General features: G+C 44.2%; 1 protein-coding gene across 1 annotated transcript; it reads left to right on the forward strand.

The window, feature by feature from the left end:
* Nucleotides 1–7,326: 7,326 nt before the first annotated feature.
* On the forward strand, nt 7,327–8,718 carry LOC122925704. Its single transcript, XM_044277047.1, has 2 exons — nt 7,327–8,079; nt 8,623–8,718. Exons 1-2 carry the CDS (start codon nt 7,327–7,329, stop codon nt 8,716–8,718), a joined length of 849 nt encoding a protein of 282 aa, XP_044132982.1.
* The last annotated feature ends 10,396 nt before the right edge of the window (nt 8,719–19,114 follow it).

The raw sequence follows: 19,114 nt of genomic DNA on the forward strand, positions 1-19,114 counted from the left end.
GCTTAAATAGAGGCTGGGTCACATGGTGCTCTGGCCAATCACAGCCATGCCAATAGTAGGCATGGCTGTGATGGCCTCTTGGGGCAAGTAGTATGACGCTTGTTGATTGGCTGCTTTGCAGCCTTTCAAAAAGCGCCAAGAAAGCGTCACAAAAGCGCCAAGAAAGCGACGAACACCGAACCCGAACCCGGACTTTTACGAAAATGTCCGGGTTCGGGTCCGTGTCACGGACACCCCAAAATTCGGTACGAACCCGAACTATACAGTTCGAGTTCGCTCATCCCTAGTTATAACCAATCTCCCAGTGGCTCCAGCAGGTATAATGCCAACATTTAGTGTCCATAGCATTCACAAAGCCCCCACCCAAGATATAAAAAAATACTCACCTCACTTCCCACCGCCGGAGGTCCAAGTTGCAGGCTTCTGGATTCAGATGGGCATGTTGAAGTAACCACGCTGTCTGTGTCTTGGCTCAGGCGTGCGCGATGACATCATCACGTCGCCTGAGACCCGTCACAGGCAGTTGCTTGGCGACCGTCCGTGCCGTTCTACAAGCAAGCGTCCACAGTAATTCCACTGTATCGCCATCCTTAGGCCGGCGAGGCAGTTGTATAGCTACCAGCAGTAACATTCGGGGCCCTGGACAAAACATCAGGGGCTCAAGCCCCGAATGTTTTAACCTGGCAACGCCCCCATTCTGGAAGGTCTGTTACTTGTGTGCCCACACCAGCGTTCTGCCCGCACGGCCAATGTATTCTGGGTCCTTGGCAGCCAAGTCCATCCTGCCTGGCGGCAGGCTCTGGAGAAGAACCTAGGGGTAGCCTTAGTTCCATACCACCCAGAAAGGGTTTGAAAGGCTGGTAGCAGTTTTTGGGTCTCTGGGTGTGAATCTGGACGGTGACCTGAGTACCTCCTTACAGCCAGTTTTAGAGTTAATTTTAAAATATTAATGTCAAATTCAACCAATATTCTATATGCAGTACATTTATCATGTCAAATCCTCTTCCATGGGACATATTCTGTCAATATTGCTATTTATTGCAAATTCCAAGTTATTTATTGCAAATTTGCTAGGAACCTTTAACAAGCTGGATATTTGCTGTAACTGGATAGTTTACCCCAGAGACGTGTCAGTTTTTACCCGTTCAGTGGAGAGAAAAAAACAGGTGGAGATTTCACACATCTTTTACCTACACTGATTAAGAAGTGTGGCACGGAGAGCACTGAGGCCATGGCTAAATCTATGAAACAGCTCAACGTCAATTTATAAAGCAAACATATATCAGTCACAATACGTCTAGTTGGTTAATGAGCACAAATCTAAGCATGACAATACTGAGAAAAAAAAAAATCTAATCATGACAATTTCTTTTTTCTATTTGTATTGACCAAGGGGCAAATGTATTAACACCCGCATTTTCGACGCCGGTCTTAATAAACCCTAAACTGGCTTCGGATCCTCCGCCAGTTCTAAATGTAAGACAGCTTCCTAGCTCACTTACATTTAGACCATTTTCTACACCTAAAACAGGCGTAGAAAATGATGATTGAAACGAGTCTGCCGGCCTGTCCACTTCCCTTCCCCACGCCACGTCCACAATTTTAGACCTGGCATGAGCGTGGAGAAGTCGCAGATTGTGGCACAATCTGTGCCTGAAATACACCTTATTTATGCGTATTTCAGATTAATAAATGACCCCCCCCCAAGTGTTGCTGACAGAAGCCAGCGCCTACCCTTTTAGATTGATCCAAGAAATGGAACAAAAAGTTAGAGAGTTATGCTGGCCCATTAGAGAGCCAGAAGATCCTCTAGTGGGCTGGAGTTCGGACACAGAAATGGGCTCCATGGTCCAGCTGAAAACAACCCCATTTGGAATTGACTTTGGAACCAATCACTTACCACTATGGTCTCTTGCTTCCGAGTGGAACCACAAATAACCTATTAGCTCTTACTGATGAAATGTATAGTGTGTACAATTCTAACACTAAGTTTACCATGCAATTAACATTGGGCACATGCATGTTTTATATAGGTTGTGGGTGGCCCTCTAGTGAGCCCAAAAAAGCAACAGTTCAATCAATTTACCATACTTAGTAAGAAGTGTTCGAATACCTTCTTGCATATATCTAATTTAACACTTAAATTGTTTCCACCATAAGCTCAGCATGTACTGTCAAAAGCAATATATACAATAAAAAGAATGTGAACAACTATTGACTGATACATAGAATGTACAGTGAAATATCGGGATCTAATAGAAGTGACATGTGACATTTCAGTGTACCAGTGGTTACCCTCCCATGTACTGGAGTTCAGACAGAAGCCCAGTTTTACCTTCACTCTCCGAGGTTGTGGGGTTAAGTCAAACAGAGGGTAAATTCAGTTTCCCAGGTTGACACCTTGGTCTTGTGCAGAGAAGGGGCAAATGTCAGGAGTTTCTTCTGCCACTTGCATAAACATGGTAAGGTGTGAAGTGGCCACACTTCTTCTATGAGTCAGTGAGCTGGGAGTCCTTGGAAATTTCAGGGAAACCCATTAATTTCAACATGTGCTTCTCCCATCATCCCATCAATTCACATCTTACAACCGTTGTAATATATAAATATATATATATATATATATATATATATAAATATATATGTGTATATATATATATATATATATATATATATATATATATACAGGGCCGGTTCTAGGTGAAATGGGGCCCTGGGGCGGAAAACAATAAGGCCCCCTCCCCCACATGACACTTGCTGACTTTAACGTCACTTGGCAGCAGCACATCTCTCCTTCCCTCCCCCCCAAATGCACATTTCTCCAGTCCAAACAGAACCAGGGCGGGCTAGTACACTGCTGGCACTGGGATGGATGAGATGGTGCCTGGGATGGATCCGATCCAGTTTAATCAACCAACCTACCAGTAACTGGCCCCCCTCCCCCCCCAGTCTGACTCTGCCAGCACCAGGGAAGGCCCGCGGCCTGCTGCCCACAGTCAGAAGGCAGCCTGCCCTCAGCCAAGTTCCAAACTTCCACTGAAGTTCCAAATTCCAAGAATCCAAGTCCAGCCTACAGAAGTCAGTCATCACAGACCAGTTACAGTTACTGGATCGGGATCCATCCCAGTCTGGTAGGTTGCTTGATTAAACTGGATTGGATCCATCCCAGGCACCATCTCACCCGTCCCAGTATACTAGCCTGCCCTGGTTCTGTTTGGACAGTTGGACTGGAGAGATGTGCATTTGGGGGAGAAAGGGGGCCAATTATTGGTAGGTTGGTTGATTAAACTGGATCAGATCCATCCCAGGCACCATCTCACCCGTCCCAGTGCCAGTATACTAGCCCGCCCTGGTTCGGTTTGGACAGTTGGACTGGAGAAATGTACATTGGGGGGGGGGGCAGTTATTGCCTTACTGGTAGTACCAGTAACTGTCCCCCCCCCCCAAAAATGCACATTTCTCCAGTCCAACAGACTCCAAACACAAACAGAACCAGGGCCGCAGGCCAGGCTAATAGTACACTGGGACGGCCCGGACGGGTGAGATGGTGCCTGGGACTAAGTAAGTGAGTGGGAAACTGGGAATGGATGGATCATGGATCCGATCCAGTTTAATTAACAACAATATAACCCATCTACCAGACAGTAACTGTAACTGGTCTGTGATGACTGACTTCTGTAGACTGGACTTGGATTCTTGGAATTTGGAACTTCAGTGGAAGTTTGGAACTTGGCTGGGGACAGGCTGCCTTCTGACTGTGGGCGGCCGGCCGTGGGCCTTCCCTGGTGCTGGCAGAGTCAGACTGGGCTGTGGCTGGCTGGCTGCCAATGGCGCTTGCTTTGCTTGCTCCTTTTTAAATCCAAGTTCTCTGCTCTGGGCAGGGGGGGGGGCAAAGCCTGTGGCAACGTCAGACAGACGTTGGGACAGCGGCCGCCGGCGCCAAGCGGGGGGCCCCTCCACTCCAGACTCCAGTCCAGTTTTAATTACATTAAGGCGGTGCGGCACAGTCTCCAGACTGGACCGCCAGGGCCACCCGGCACCACAGGCACACAATAGAATTATAGATATAGTAGTAGTTGCTACCGGGCTGGCGCTGGGGGCCCCTAAGGAGTCGGGGCCCGGGGGGCAATTGCCCCCCTTGCCTCTATGGTAGCACCGGCCCTGTATATATATATCTTAAGAGGGGTAATGTAACTTCCTAGTATTCTGCTGCTGGCCAAAAGCCATGGCCAGTGCAGCATAATGGTGCATTTAGATGCTGCGAGGAGCAGCCAATTGTCGGGAAGGAAGCATTCTTGTTAAGTGGATGTGAAGCACTGCATTTACATGCAGCGATCACCTCAACAGTATGAGGATGGATGCTGCTATCGCTTGTCCCCATACAAAATCATTGTTCTTGTGCAGGACAGTGCTGATTAGACAGGACGATCTGCTGCCCGGGAACAATGATTGAGGTGTCCACACCTCAGATAATTTCACCCAATTCATTAGGTGATCTTGCAGTCCTTTACATGGGCATATTATCAAGAATGAGAATTTATAGGAACGTTTATTCCTAATAATCCAGCTTTAGTCCTATTTCCAGTCATAAATGTCATACATTTTTTACCATTTACTCATTTAGTAACTGAGATAATTAAGCACCTTATGTTGGCTCCTTGAAATAAGAGACAAGAATGCATTGAACTCACTTATGGCTTTTAGGGTTATTTTGTTATTTTAGTTAGATATTCTGCAGTGTGAGAGACCAGGTACTTTAAAGGTTAACTTCTAAAAAGTAAATGTGATCATGGTTTTATGGAGCATGGGCTAAGTCTCCACAAGAAGCTTCTCAGTAGGTGGAAAAGTTTGTCACCTTTTGGCACACTTCACAAGCAAATGTTATGAGCCTTGGGGACTCACTTGTGCTCTAGACAAACAAGTATAGCAGAAGAGACAGCTGATGACATCTTCAGCCATGACTGCAAAATGATGGACATGACAGGCTGGTTGAAGTTATACTGCAGAAGCTATATCCTCCATATATGCAGGTTATGAGGACAATCTACACACATTCACCTCTATCTATATAGAGGATCTTTGTATACCATTCTCCATATCCAAATTTTTATGGCGTATAAATTTCAAGATGTGAGTACTTTAAGGGCTCTGGCAATGAAACAGTTTGTATTAAAATGTATTACAGTAGATATAGTAGAATAATTAGGCCTGTAGTGAGGAAGACCCTGCTACCTCCCCCCAGTTCCCATTGTTTGCCGACAAATCTAAGCATAGATCAATCAGGAGAGACCTTTATTGCATGTCCATTTCTATTTAACCTTAACAGCTATTGAGCTTGGGAGAATCTCATTTCATATTTAGCTATAGGCTCTGATAATTGCCTGCCGTTTGCTGTAAAATTCAATATGTCAGGGGCAGGACACAGAGCAGTACATGGGCATGCACCCGTGCTCTCCAACTGCTCAGAGTAGAGCAACTTCCCTATGTCTCTGAATCCAGTCCATATTCCACTAGTAATTGTGAGCCATGATATTAATTTGCTTAGACCATCACTTGAGATAACGAAGCTGCTTTTAGGGTGTAAGTGGGCCCTCTGCCTACTGATCTCCTGTGCAACCGGGGTGCACATATGGTGCTTGCAATATGTCAGATACATCTGTTACCAAGGGTTTACAGAAAGGAATGACAACATATTTTGCCTTCAAGTACATATATACAAGGCAAGATTCAATAGCATACATCCATTTATCTATCTATCATTTCATTTTATAAACCCATTTAGACCTATAGTATTATTCTTTTTATCAAATTTGCATTGTGTAAGCTTGTTTTACTCTTGGCATTTTAATCTTAACATTGAGCATGGACTCCCATATTGTTGAGTGGATTAGGCAGTGGCTGAGTGACAGGCAACAGAGGGTTGTAGTCAATGGAGAACATTCAAAACAAGGTCATGTTACCAGTGGGGTTCCACAGGGATCTGTACTGGGACCAATTTTGTTTAATATCTTCATAAGTGATATTGCAAAAGGCCTCGATGGTAAGGTTTGTCTTTTTGCTGATGACACAAAGATATGTAACAGGGTTGATGTTCCTGGAGGGAAACGCCAAATGGAAAAGGACTTAGGAAAACTAGAAGAATGGTCAGAACTCTGGCAACTGAAATTTAATGTGGATAAGTGCAAGATAATGCACCTGGGGCGTAAAAACCCAAGGGCAGAATATAGAATATTCGACACAGTCCTGACCTCAGTATCTGAGGAAAGGGATTTAGGAGTAATTATTTCAGAAGACTTAAAGGTGGGAAGACAATGTAATAAAGCAGCACGAAATGCAAGCAGAATGCTTGGATGTATAGGGAGAGGTATAAGCAGTAGAAAGAGTGAAGTGCTTATGCCGCTGTACAGAACACTGGTGAGACCTCACTTGGAGTATTGTGCGCAGTACTGGAGGCCATATCTCCAGAAGGATATAGATACTCTAGAGAGAGTTCAGAGAAGAGCTACTAAACTGGTCCATGGATTGCAGGATAAAACTTACCAGGAAAGGTTAAAAGACCTTAATATGTATAGCTTGGAAGAAAGAAGAGACCGAGGGGATATGATAGAAACTTTTAAATACATAAAGGGAATCAACTCGGTAAAGGAGGAGAGCATATTTAAAAGAAGAAAAACTACCACAAGAGGACACAGTTTTAAATTAGAGGGGCAAAGGTTTAAAAGTAATATAAGGAAGTATTACTTTACTGAGAGGGTAGTGGATGCATGGAATAGCCTTCCTGCAGAAGTGGTAGCTGCAAATACAGTGAAGGAGTTTAAGCATGCATGGGATAGGCATAAGGCCATCCTTCATATAAGATAGGGCCGGGGCTATTCATAGGATTCAGATATATTGGGCAGACTAGATGGGCCAAATGGTTCTTATCTGCCGACACATTCTATGTTTCTATGTTAACTTATGATTGGTAAACATATAAAAAAAAGGTTTAATGGTAACATCATTGCTTCTGCAATTAGCTATAATGATGTTAAATGTTTGAATTCCATTAGCGTAGAGGTCAAATAAGTAGTTGACCTGTGCAGTCCATTTTTAGTTCATTTTGTTGGGGTGAAAATGCACACTTGGTTCACTGGGAACCTTCTTCCCAAGGACTCCCTGCTCAGCCCTATTAAGCTTTGAAGTGTTGCTGGTGCCAGTGAAGGTGACAATTCACACCTCTGCTTTTAGGATAAAACCTGGGCTGCACAGCCCCAGTCAGCATTTCAACAGACAATCTCAAGAGGAGCACACATGGATCTCTCTCTGCTAGACTTGCAATTTAAGGAAAAAATGTTGCTTCCAGGGTACAGCACTCTTCAGCAATGGGGGTACCCCGATTCAGAAGGCTATAGCAGCCTTTCTCCAACATCCTCTGTTGACTCTTTCAGCTTTTCACCTCCGAATCAATCCTCTAGCTTAGGTGAAGATGACAACTTTCAAACTTCTTCATCCAAGATTGAAGTTCAACAAACCAGACAGATGGAGGTACCAGCAAACAAGAGCCACAGAAGAAACAGAACCATTTCTCATCAGCGACAGAATGCTAGTGAGAGGGAGAAGATGAGAATGAGGAATCTCTCCACAGGTCTCCAGAACCTGAGAAGATACCTTCCAGCAGCGGTGGCACCAGTTGGTAAAAACCTGACAAAAATTGAGACATTGCGTCTGACAATCCGCTATATCGCACATCTCTCTGATGTTCTTGGCCTGGATGATGAGACCCTGATGAAGAGAATGGAAGAAAGCCGCAGAATAGATATCTGTCCAGTTGGCCTTAGCTGCTCTCAAGGCAATATGCATGAAATTAGTTCAGCTGCAAGAACACATTTTACAGATACTTTTTCAACAATATTTCCAGAGACAGCAAGCCCTACTTTCATGGACACTAACCCTTCTTCAGCAGACACGTACTCTCTACAATTCACAGATCAAGGCTTGCCTGAAGAGACATTCTCATCATGTGCCATGACCTCATCACCAATACCAGACTTGAAAGCATGCCCATCACAGCCACCAGTTTCTCCAGACCTGGGTTTTTGTCAGGTAGGTCAAAATCTCTCCTACTTTTCCAACTACATTTTCATGTATTTTATGTCGATAGTATGCATATACCTTCAGAGTTCATCATCGGTTCATTGTTACCATATACATAGGTTATATGATACGGCCCACATAGAGGTTGCAATATTTTCTTTAGTTAGAAGATTATTTAATAAGTAACTTCACAAGAGAGTCTATATTTCTTAGAATTAATCATGATCAATAGAATCTACCTATAGTACTACATTTGTATCACTGAATTCAGAGCCTTACTAGTGACAAAGATATTCCAGTATGTATTAGGCTTCTTTCAGATTTGCAGTACAGCCTTGTGACATACTGTTCTGGCATACAATGCCAGAAATCGGCCAGACAAAAGACATTGCGTGGAGTCACTTCTGGCTGGTTACAGTAGTTTTAATGTAGATGAAAAATGAGAGGCAGATAACTTACAATCAGTAGATAATAGGACAATAATAAGCAATATTTGATGGTTACAAAATAAACAAGATTATTCATTGTTTTTGTCTTTTGTTTTCTCTGCAGGATATGATTGATGATATGTGGGATGAGCATGAAAATGAAAAACTCTGGACATCGTTCCAAACTGAAGAACACCTCCACCTGCAACATTTCTGCTAAATATATGGGCACTTCCTGTGTTATATCTATGCACTCCTGCTTCATGCTGTACATATGTAAATACAGAGTATTTATGACTGTATATAACTGATATTTATTACATATACTGTAACTGATATATTAACAATAGCATCTTTATTTATTCCTATATAATATACGAAAAAGCTCAATATGTACTTATTTGATTTCCTATTCACTTGTTCAGGTCTATTTTGCTTATAATATATATTATTTCAAGCACTAAATAAAGCTTTTATCTCAACAATATCTACGTAATCTGCTGTGAGGACGAGGGGAGCTGTCAGTTAAAGGGGAGGGGAGCTGTCAGATAGCTGTCAGATAACCTATTGATTAAATCACGTTTTTATGCTAAGCATAATTTAAAAAATGTTGGTGAGTTTTTTTTAGTTTCTTCATGTCACTATCTATATTTAATAAAAAGGTATGTAAATCCTGCAAATTTCACACAGTTCTAATAATAGGTCATAATGTCCTGTTCTGTACAGGTACATTTTCAATAGCTTTTAGAATTTAACATATTTTAAGCCTAGTGACCAGTGTGAAAATTAGAAAATTACAGGATTTTATACATAAAAAAATAAATAAATAAATATATATACTGTATATATACTTTAACATAAAATGGGACATATCATTTTCTGATGCCACATTCCTTTTGAGGTGGCAAAGACTGACGGTTTTGTAGGACTGTCTGACCATCTAGTTTGTATGGGGTTGTCCCAATTTTCCCCTGTAGCAGATGTTGAGGCAAAGAACAGTTGGGCATGTTGGTTTTCAGTATGCCCAATCCCTTGTGTTCTCATATTAGATAAACCCACATGATAGGTTTCTGGCAGAATAATACTCTCTTCTTCCCATTTAGGACACATGCATACTCGACCCAGTTTAGAGTACATGTGTATGAGGAGATGAGGAGTAATAGCTGATGGCTGATCTCTCCTGATTCCCCTATACACATACATGCTCAGTTAGGTGGACTCTGGAGAGAGCCTCTGCCAGACACTGCTGGTGGCTTATCTCCCAGGTGAACCAATAGATTGGGCAGGAAAAAAAAAAATTCACTCTATCCCAGCCAAGGAAAGATGGGTGGTCCCCAAAAACAGTGTGGTCACCATTAAAGGCGTTTTTTCCATGATTGATGTGCAAAATAAAAATAAAACATCATATAGTACATTATATAATCATTCTAACATAGCTCGAACCAGCCCTGTGCCTCACATGAATCCAGAGCTTCCCCAATGCACCCATTGTTCTGCTAGAGTCTCTTCAGGCTGGCATGGCAGCTCAGGGGGGTGTCTGTTGCAGCCCTCTTCCTATCATAGCTCAGGAAGCACGTCCTTTCTGTTGCAGTGCTCTTCCTGTCACAGTTCAGAGGGTGTGTCCTTTCTGTTGCAGACTTCTTCTGTCACAGCTCAGGGGACATGTTCTTATTGCTGCAGCTCTCTTCCTGTAGGAGCTTAGGTTATGTGTCCTTTCTGCTGCAGCTCTGTTCCTGTAGCAGCCCTCAGGGGACATGTCCTTTCTGCTGCAGCTTTCTTCCTGTTACAGCCTCTAAAATAAGATCCAGCTAGTGGCGGCTGAAGAATTGAACTGAGCATCAGCGACCATGTTCGTCCATTTCAGTAGGTGGATTTGAAAATTACTATACAGATTAAACACCAGGGGGCACAATTAAAATGAAGAATGTAGTGTTCTTTAGAAGGCTAACCAGCAGAGAAAGGTCTCGTCCTATGATCACTGTATACATGTATTTCACATAAACTTTGTTATTTTTAGAAGCTACACCTTCATAAACTACTGAGCACAGTGCTCCTTCGTAAATGGAAATGATTAGTTGCATAGTTGCCAACTGCCTCAAATTTGCCAGGACTGTCCCTGATTTTCACAGACAGTCCTGGCAAATTTGTGCGGTCCCGGGCCAAAAATGGCCAGGGCTAACACTAACCCTGCCCGTGATTGGGTGTTGCAGGGCAGGTATGGGGCGTTCCTGGGGATGGGGCTTATATGCTCCAATTTTACCAACTCAAATGTTGGTAAGTATTAGAGATAAGCGAATCGAAGCTGACGAAGTGGAATTCATGCAGGAATTTTAGGAAAAATGTTATTCGCAACTAATGTGAATATGTGGTGAAAGCGATTACTGGCCTATTTCAGTATAAAAAGAAAAATATATACGCAGTTCACTTCTGCAGCTATATGTGGTGAAAGCGTTTAGTGGCGTATTTCATTACAAAAACTAAAATATATAAGCAGTTCACTTCTGCAGTTATATGTGGTGAAAGCGATTACTGGCCTATTTCAGTATAAAAAGAAAAATATATACGCAGTTCACTGTTGCAGTTATTTATAGTGAAAGCGATTACTGGCCTATTTCAGTGCAAAAAGAAAAATATATATGCATTTCACTGTTGCAGTTATTTGTGGTAAAAGCGTTTAGTGGCCTATTTCAGTAGTAAAAGAAAAATATATACACAGTTCACTTCTGCAGTTATTTGTGGTGAAAGCGATTACTATTATCTATTTCTGTCACGGACGGTGTACAGGAAACAAGACAAAGCAACATGCATATATGACTGAGTGGATCCAAAGCTAAGGAACCAAAAGGGAGACCCCTGCACAAGACCTGAGACTTTCCCTGGCTGCTCAGCCTATGCAAAGATCCGAAAGGTGGAAGGTTGCATATCCACGTACCTCGACTATATAACCCCTGAACACCCTACAATAGTGAGGGGACACGACCACCGGCTCCCTACACCAGACACGGAGGGAGTCAGGGTCACCTGGGATCCAGCAAACAGAAAATAACAGATAAATGTTCAGCACTTAACTTTGTAGCAGACAGGAAAACAAGATCAGCATGCACACACACCCCAGGAAGAAGTATAAGCCGCCCAATAATGCATTATGGGGCGGAATTTAAAGGGATGCAATCAGTCCAACTCCATGACAGCTGAGAGAGGCTAACGAGATGAGCAACTGAACAGCACAACAAAGAGAACTCAAGGAGGAGGTTCTGAAAGGCTCTGTCAGAGCTTCTCAGCTGTCTGGTTGTGACAGTACCCCTCCCTCTACGAGTGGACTCCGGACACTCAGAGCCCACCTTCTCAGGATGGGACCTATGGAAAGCCCTGATGAGACGAGAGGCCTTAATGTCCGTCACTGGGACCCACATCCTCTCCTCAGGACCATAACCCTCCCAATGAACAAGGTACTGAAGAGAACCGCGGACAAGACGAGAATCCACAATCCTAGAGACCTGAAATTCAAGATTCCCATCAACCATAATCGGAGGAGGAGGCAAAGGACGAGGGTACAATGGGTTGAACATAAGGTTTCAATAAGGACTTATGAAAAACATTATGGATCTTCCAAGTCTGAGGAAGATCAAGACGGTAGGCAACAGGATTGATGACAGACAGGATTTTGTAAGGCCCAATAAACCTAGGACCCAACTTCCAGGAGGGAACCTTCAATTTGATATTCTTGGTAGACAACCACACCAGATCACCAACATTCAGGTCCGGACCAAGCACACGTCTCTTATCTGCCACACGCTTATATCTCTCACTCATGCTCTTTAGATTATCCTGAATCTTTTGCCAAATAGATGACAAAGACGAGGAGAATCTGTCCTCATCAGGTAAACCAGAAGAGCCCTCTCCCGAGAAAGTCCCAAACTGCGGATGAAACCCATATGCACCAAAAAATGGTGACTTATCAGAGGACTCCTGACGACGGTTATTTAAAGCAAACTCAGCAAGGGACAAAAAAGAACACCAATCCTCTTGATTCTCCGCCACAAAACAGCGCAGATATGTCTCCAGATTCTGATTGACGCGCTCTGTCTGGCCATTCGACTGCGGGTGGAAAGCAGAAGAGAATGACAACCGAACCCCAAGCGAGAACAGAAAGCCTTCCAGAATCTGGAAACAAACTGCGTGCCCCTATCAGAGACTATGTCTGAAGGAATACCGTGCAATTTGACAATGTGATCAATAAATGCCTGCGCCAGCGTCTTAGCATTGGGCAAACCAGGAAAAGGGATGAAATGCACCATTTTGCTAAAACGGTCCACCACCACCAGAATCACAGTCTTCCCCGAGGAACGAGGCAGGACCGTTATAAAGTCCATGGACAGATGTGTCCAAGGACGGGAAGGAATGGGTAAGGGAAGGAGAGTACCTGATGGCCGTGAATGAGGGACTTTGGCACGAGCGCAAGTCTCGCAGGCTGCCACAAAACCCTCAACCGACTTACGAAGCGCAGGCCACCAGAATCTCCGAGCGATGAGATCCAGTGTGGCTCTTGCCCCCGGGTGCCCAGCAAGGACCGTATCGTGGTGTTCCTTAAAAATCTTGTGTCTTAAAGCGAGAGGCACAAACAACCTCCCAGGAGGACAAAGATCAGGAGCCTCTGACTGGGCTGCCTGCACCTCTGCCTCCAATTCAGAAAAGAGAGCAGAGACCACCACACCTTCAGCCAAAATGGGACCCGGGTCTTCAAAATTCCCGCCTCCCGGAAAACAACGTGACAGGGCATCTGCCTTCACATTCTTAACTCCAGGGCGGAACGTGACCACAAAATTAAACCTAGAAAAGAACAAAGACCATCTGGCCTGTCTCGGGTTCAGACGCTTGGCTGACTCCAAGTAGGCCAGATTTTTATGGTCAGTAAATACGGTAATAGGGTGTCTGGCTCCCTCTAGCCAATGGCGCCATTCCTCAAAAGCCAACTTGATGGCCAACAATTCCCTATCTCCCACATCGTAATTTCTCTCTGCGGAGGAGAGTTTTTTCGAGAAAAAGGCACACGGTCGCCATTTGGCAGGAGAGGAACCCTGAGACAAGACCGCCCCCACACCCACCTCAGAAGCATCAACCTCAACTATGAAGGGTAAAGAAATATCAGGTTGCACCAAGATGGGAGCGGAAGCAAAACTCTCCTTGATATTAGAAAAAGCCTTACGCGCCTCTACTGACCAAGAAGAAAAATCTACCCCCTTTCTGGTCATATCAGTGAGTGGTTTAACAATAGAGGAATAATTCAAAATAAACTTCCTGTAATAATTGGCAAAGCCCAAAAACCGCATCAGCGCCTTCTGATTCTCAGGAAGCTCCCACTCAAGCACAGCGCGGACCTTCTCGGGGTCCATGCGAAAACCAGAAGCGGAGAGAAGGAACCCCAGAAATTGAATTTCTGGAACCGCAAACACACATTTTTCCAGTTTCGCATATAATTTATTCTCCCGCAGGATGAGCAAGACTTGACGTAAATGTTCCTTATGAGTTTTGAAATCAGGAGAAAAAATCAAAATGTCATCCAAATACACTAATACAAATTTTCCCATCAAATGATAAAAAATGCTGTACACGAAATGCTGAAAAACGGCTGGGGCATTCATCAAACCAAAAGGCATAACCAAATTCTCAAAATGGCCCTCAGGGGTATTGAAGACCGTCTTCCATTCGTCTCCTTCTCTGACCCTGACCAGGTTGTATGCCCCTATTAGATCTAATTTGGAAAATACTTTAGCCCCAACAACCTGGTTAAACAGGTCCGTGATCAGAGGAAGCGGATAAGGGTCATGAATAGTGATACTGTTCAGCTCCCTGAAATCCAGACAAGGTCTTAAAGAACCATCTTTTTTCTTAACAAAGAAAAAACCAGCGGCAACAGGTGACTTCGAGGGTTGTATGTGTCCTTTTCTCAGACTCTCAGAGATATAAGCACGCACAGCGATCCTCTCAGGTTGGGAAAGATTGTATAAACGAGATTTAGGCAGTTTGGCGCCTGGGATGAGATTAATAGGGCAATCGTACTCCCTGTGCGGGGGCAAATCCTGAACTCCACTCTCAGAGAAGACATCCGAAAATTCAGAGAGAAAAGATGGTACAGTCTTAGTAGCAACCTCAGAAACAGATGTCGTGAGGCAACTCTCTCTGCAAAAGTCACTCCAACCATTTATTTGCCTTGCTTGCCAATCAATGGTGGGGTTATGTTTAGTGAGCCAGGGTAGCCCCAACACTAGAGGAGTAGGCAAACCGCTAAGGACGAAACATGACACATCCTCAACATGAGCATCACTCACAATTAAACGGATATTGTGAACTATGCCCTTTAATGATTTATGAGAAAGTGGAGCGGAATCAATAGCGAAAACAGGAATATCCTTTCCCAAAGTGCGCACCTGGAAACCATGAGTTATCGCAAATTGATTATCAATGAGATTGACCGCTGCTCCACTATCCACAAAAATCTCACAAAAAAATGTCTTGCTCTCTAGCGCCACCCTAGCCGGCAGGACAAAACGGGAACTACAAGCAAACGGAAAACCTTCAATTTCCGCCTCAACCCTGCCAATAGTAACAGACGGAACATTTTTAAAAGATTTTTTCCTGTTTGTTTCTTTATTACTCCCAGAAAACTGCCTGAATCTCCTAGAGGGACAAATATTTGCCAAATGATTTATGCCTCCACAACAAAAACAAACCCTCCCATGCGAGCTGAATCTTCTATTGTCAGAAGCAATCAACCCCAGCTGCATGGGCTCCTGCTCAGAAGGGGCTGACAGCGACTGAGACCCCTGCGCACAGAATGGGACCGCTGCACTGTCCTGGGACTAAGTATGACAGGAAGGGGACATCTCTCTAAGACGCCTGTCAATACGAACGGCCTGAGACATAGCAGAGTCCAAAGAAATAGGCCTCTCATGAAAGGCAAATGCATCTTTCAATCCCTCTGAAAGACCATGGCAAAATTGACTTCGGAGTGCAGCATCATTCCAACCAGTATCAACTGCCCATCTCCGAAATTCTGAGCAGTATATTTCTGCGGATTGTTTACCCTGGCATAATAGACGTAGTCTAGACTCAGCCAGAGCAATACGATCCGGATCATCATATATCTGACCCAGGGCTAAAAAGAATTCATCCACTGAATGGAGAGGCCATGCCCCCTCCGGCAGCGAAAGGGCCCAGGACTGAGCGTTACCCCTGAGCAGCGATATAATGATCCCCACCCTCCGTTCCTCATCACCAGAGGAATGGGGAAGAAGGCGAAAATGGAGTTTGCAAGCCTCTCTAAAACGCACAAAATTCTCACTACCCCCGGAGAACGTATCTGGGAGCGAGATCTTAGGCTCAGAACAAACTCCATGAACGCAAGCTGAACCGGTCACTTGAAGCTGAGAAAAAGTCTTACGGAGATCAGCTACCTCCAATGAAAGACCCTGAAGGCGTTCAGCCAAAAGTGAAACCGGATCCATGCTTGAGACGGTTTTGGCGGCTTATAATGTCACGGACGGTGTACAGGAAACAAGACAAAGCAACATGCATATATGACTGAGTGGATCCAAAGCTAAGGAACCAAAAGGGAGACCCCTGCACAAGACCTGAGACTTTCCCTGGCTGCTCAGCCTATGCAAAGATCCCAGAGGTGGAAGGTTGCATATCCACGTACCTCGACTATCTAACCCCTGAACACCCTACAATAGTGAGGGGACACGACCACCGGCTCCCTACACCAGACACGGAGGGAGTCAGGGTCACCTGGGATCCAGCAAACAGAAAATAACAGATAAATGTTCAGCACTTAACTTTGTAGCAGACAGGAAAACAAGATCAGCATGCACACACACTCCAGGAAGAAGTATAAGCCGCCCAGTAATGCATTATGGGGCGGAATTTAAAGGGATGCAATCAGTCCAACTCCATGACAGCTGATAGAGGCTAACGAGATGAGGAACTGAACAGCACAACAAAGAGAACTCAAGAAGGAGGTTCTGAAAGGCCTCTGTCAGAGCTTCTCAGCTGTCTGGTTGTGACAATTTCAGTACAAAAGCAAAAAAATATATATAAATGCATTTACCTGTTGCAGTTATTTGTGGTGAAAACGATTACTGGCCAATTTCAGTACAAAAAGAAAAAGATATACGCAGTTCACTTCTGCAGTTATTTGTGGTAAAAGCGTTTAGTGGCATATTTCAGTACAAAAAGAAAAAGATTTACACATTTGACAGTTGCAGTTATTTTTGTTGAAAGCGTTTAGTGATGTATTTCAGTAGTAAAAGAAAAATATATACGCAGTTCACTGTTGCAGTTATTTGTGGTGAAAGCGATTACTGGCCTATTACAGTACCAAAAGAAAAAGATTTACACATTTCACTGTTGCAGTTATTTGTAGAGAAAGTGATTACTGAAAATGGTGCACTACAATAGGAAGTGCAATTGACAATATATGGCTAAACCCTCACACTTATATTAAAATTAGATTTCGCCAATATATTCTTATATCAAGAACATACTGGTGCCCGCGCACCCCGCCACATCCACGCATTTATCTTATAAGTGGTCCATTGTGATCATTATCCTCTGTATGTATTTTCTGCTGGGGATTGCTGTTAGCAACAGATCACATGGGCAGGATCTGCTCCCCCGGGTAGAAATGCGCAACAGCATTTGGGGTTTTGAGCATTTTTTTGCCTTTTATACCAATATATTCTGTGATCTCTCTGTATATATATATATATATATATATATATGTATGCCAGGTGGTGGGCCAACCTCAGGTTAGAATGTGCCTTAATTTTGATCTATGGGTAACATTCAGGTGCACCTGGGCAGCCTGTGTCACATGAGCCAGTTATAGGTGGGACTCACAGCCTCCTCCCATTGTATGTGTAATTTCACGCTGGAGGTAACTGGGAGCTCCTGGCTGTGTGTCGGACTTCATGCACCTATTATAAATTGTTCATACGGCATAGTTAGGTTAGATAGGTAGGATCTGCGTTAGGTCCTGCGCCGTTCTGAGATACCTTGACGGGGTGCGCAGGCTCCGGTATGTTCTTGATATAAGAATACTAGCTGAAAGACCCGGCTTCGCTTGGGTATATTTAATCTATTTCATTTAATGTTAGTGTGTGTCGTTAAAAGATATCAACACTATCCACCATAACAGTGACATCTACAGTACCCCACCCCCAAAACAGTGACCCCCCACAGCCCCCCACCCCTTAACACTGACCCCCCCTACAGTACCCTGTCCCTTTATAATTGGACCTCCACAGCAGCCTACCCCCTTAACTTTGACCTTTACAGCAGCCTTCCCTTTTAACAGTGACTTTCACAGCATACCACCCCCTTGACAGTGACCTTCACAGGGGCCCGCCCCCTTAACAGTGGCCTTTACTGGATTGGGGGCGTGTCCTTTTGAACAACTCACTCTAAGACAGCAGCACTATACTGTCTAAGTCTGAGCTACAGAGAGAAAGTCACCCTCACTCCCACCTCTGCAGCTGACAGAAGTTGATTTTTATAAGATGTAAAAAATAGTTGTGCACACCTCATATGGGAGTATATGTTTGTATATACAGTCCTGATCAAAAGTTTAAGACCACTTGAAAAATGGCAAAAAAATCATATTTAGCATGGCTGGATCTTAACAAGGTTCCAAGTAGAGCTTCAACATGCAACAAGAAGAAATAGGAGTGAGACAAAACATTTTTTGAGCATTCAATTTAATGAAAACAACGAATAAACTGAAACAGGCTGTTTTTCAGCTGATCAAAAGTTTAGGACCAAATGCCTTTAAAAGGCCAAATCTGTGCAAAGATGTGGATTCATTAAAAACATATTAGGAACATGTTGAGAATATATTGGTGGAAGTATACATATTGTGAAACGGGGGCTCCTCAAAAGGACCAGCCATACGACCCAGAGCAACCTCCTTGTCTACTTTCGTCTGCTCTAAAACTGACTTCAGATTACCTGTGAACATAACATCACAAAACAAAAGGCCGGATGCATCCAAACCACTCGCAGGCGGTGGAGGGGCCACCCCTGGCGTTACCACTGACTCACCATGTGATGACAGTGCCAAAATGGGAACTGGAGGGGAAGGCAGCACAGGAGCATCATGAGCCATAACCACAGGCGCGGACCTAGCCACCTGCGAAGGGCTGTGAAAACGCCTCCCGCGACTTCGTCTCCATCTGCGACGATCCCTCCTGAAAGAACGGCCACGATATTTCACACTGGAACACGAGGAAACCGACCGATCTCTGTGCCTCCTGGAGCCACGGGAACTGCGGTGTCCTCGAGCAAGATGCGACCACCCACCATTGTCCGACCTCCGGCTGTGAGACCTACGGACTGCGCTCCGGCTGCCAGAAACGCTACTGGCCGAGTCCGATAATGATGCGGAGCGACGTGCGCCTCGACGACTTTGGCCACTGACTACGCTAAATCCGTAGTGCGGCTGTCTATAGGAATTTACAATATCCTATCTTGTGGTGTGCCAGGGACAGCTTCAATTTCAAAGAATTCCTTGCGGCTGTCGTTAACAGCTGAGAGCTCCCTCTGGTGGCCAGCAGGGGTAA

The sequence above is a fragment of the Bufo gargarizans genome, chromosome 2 (assembly GCF_014858855.1).
Source record: "Bufo gargarizans isolate SCDJY-AF-19 chromosome 2, ASM1485885v1, whole genome shotgun sequence".
Taxonomy (NCBI): Eukaryota; Metazoa; Chordata; class Amphibia; order Anura; family Bufonidae; genus Bufo; species Bufo gargarizans.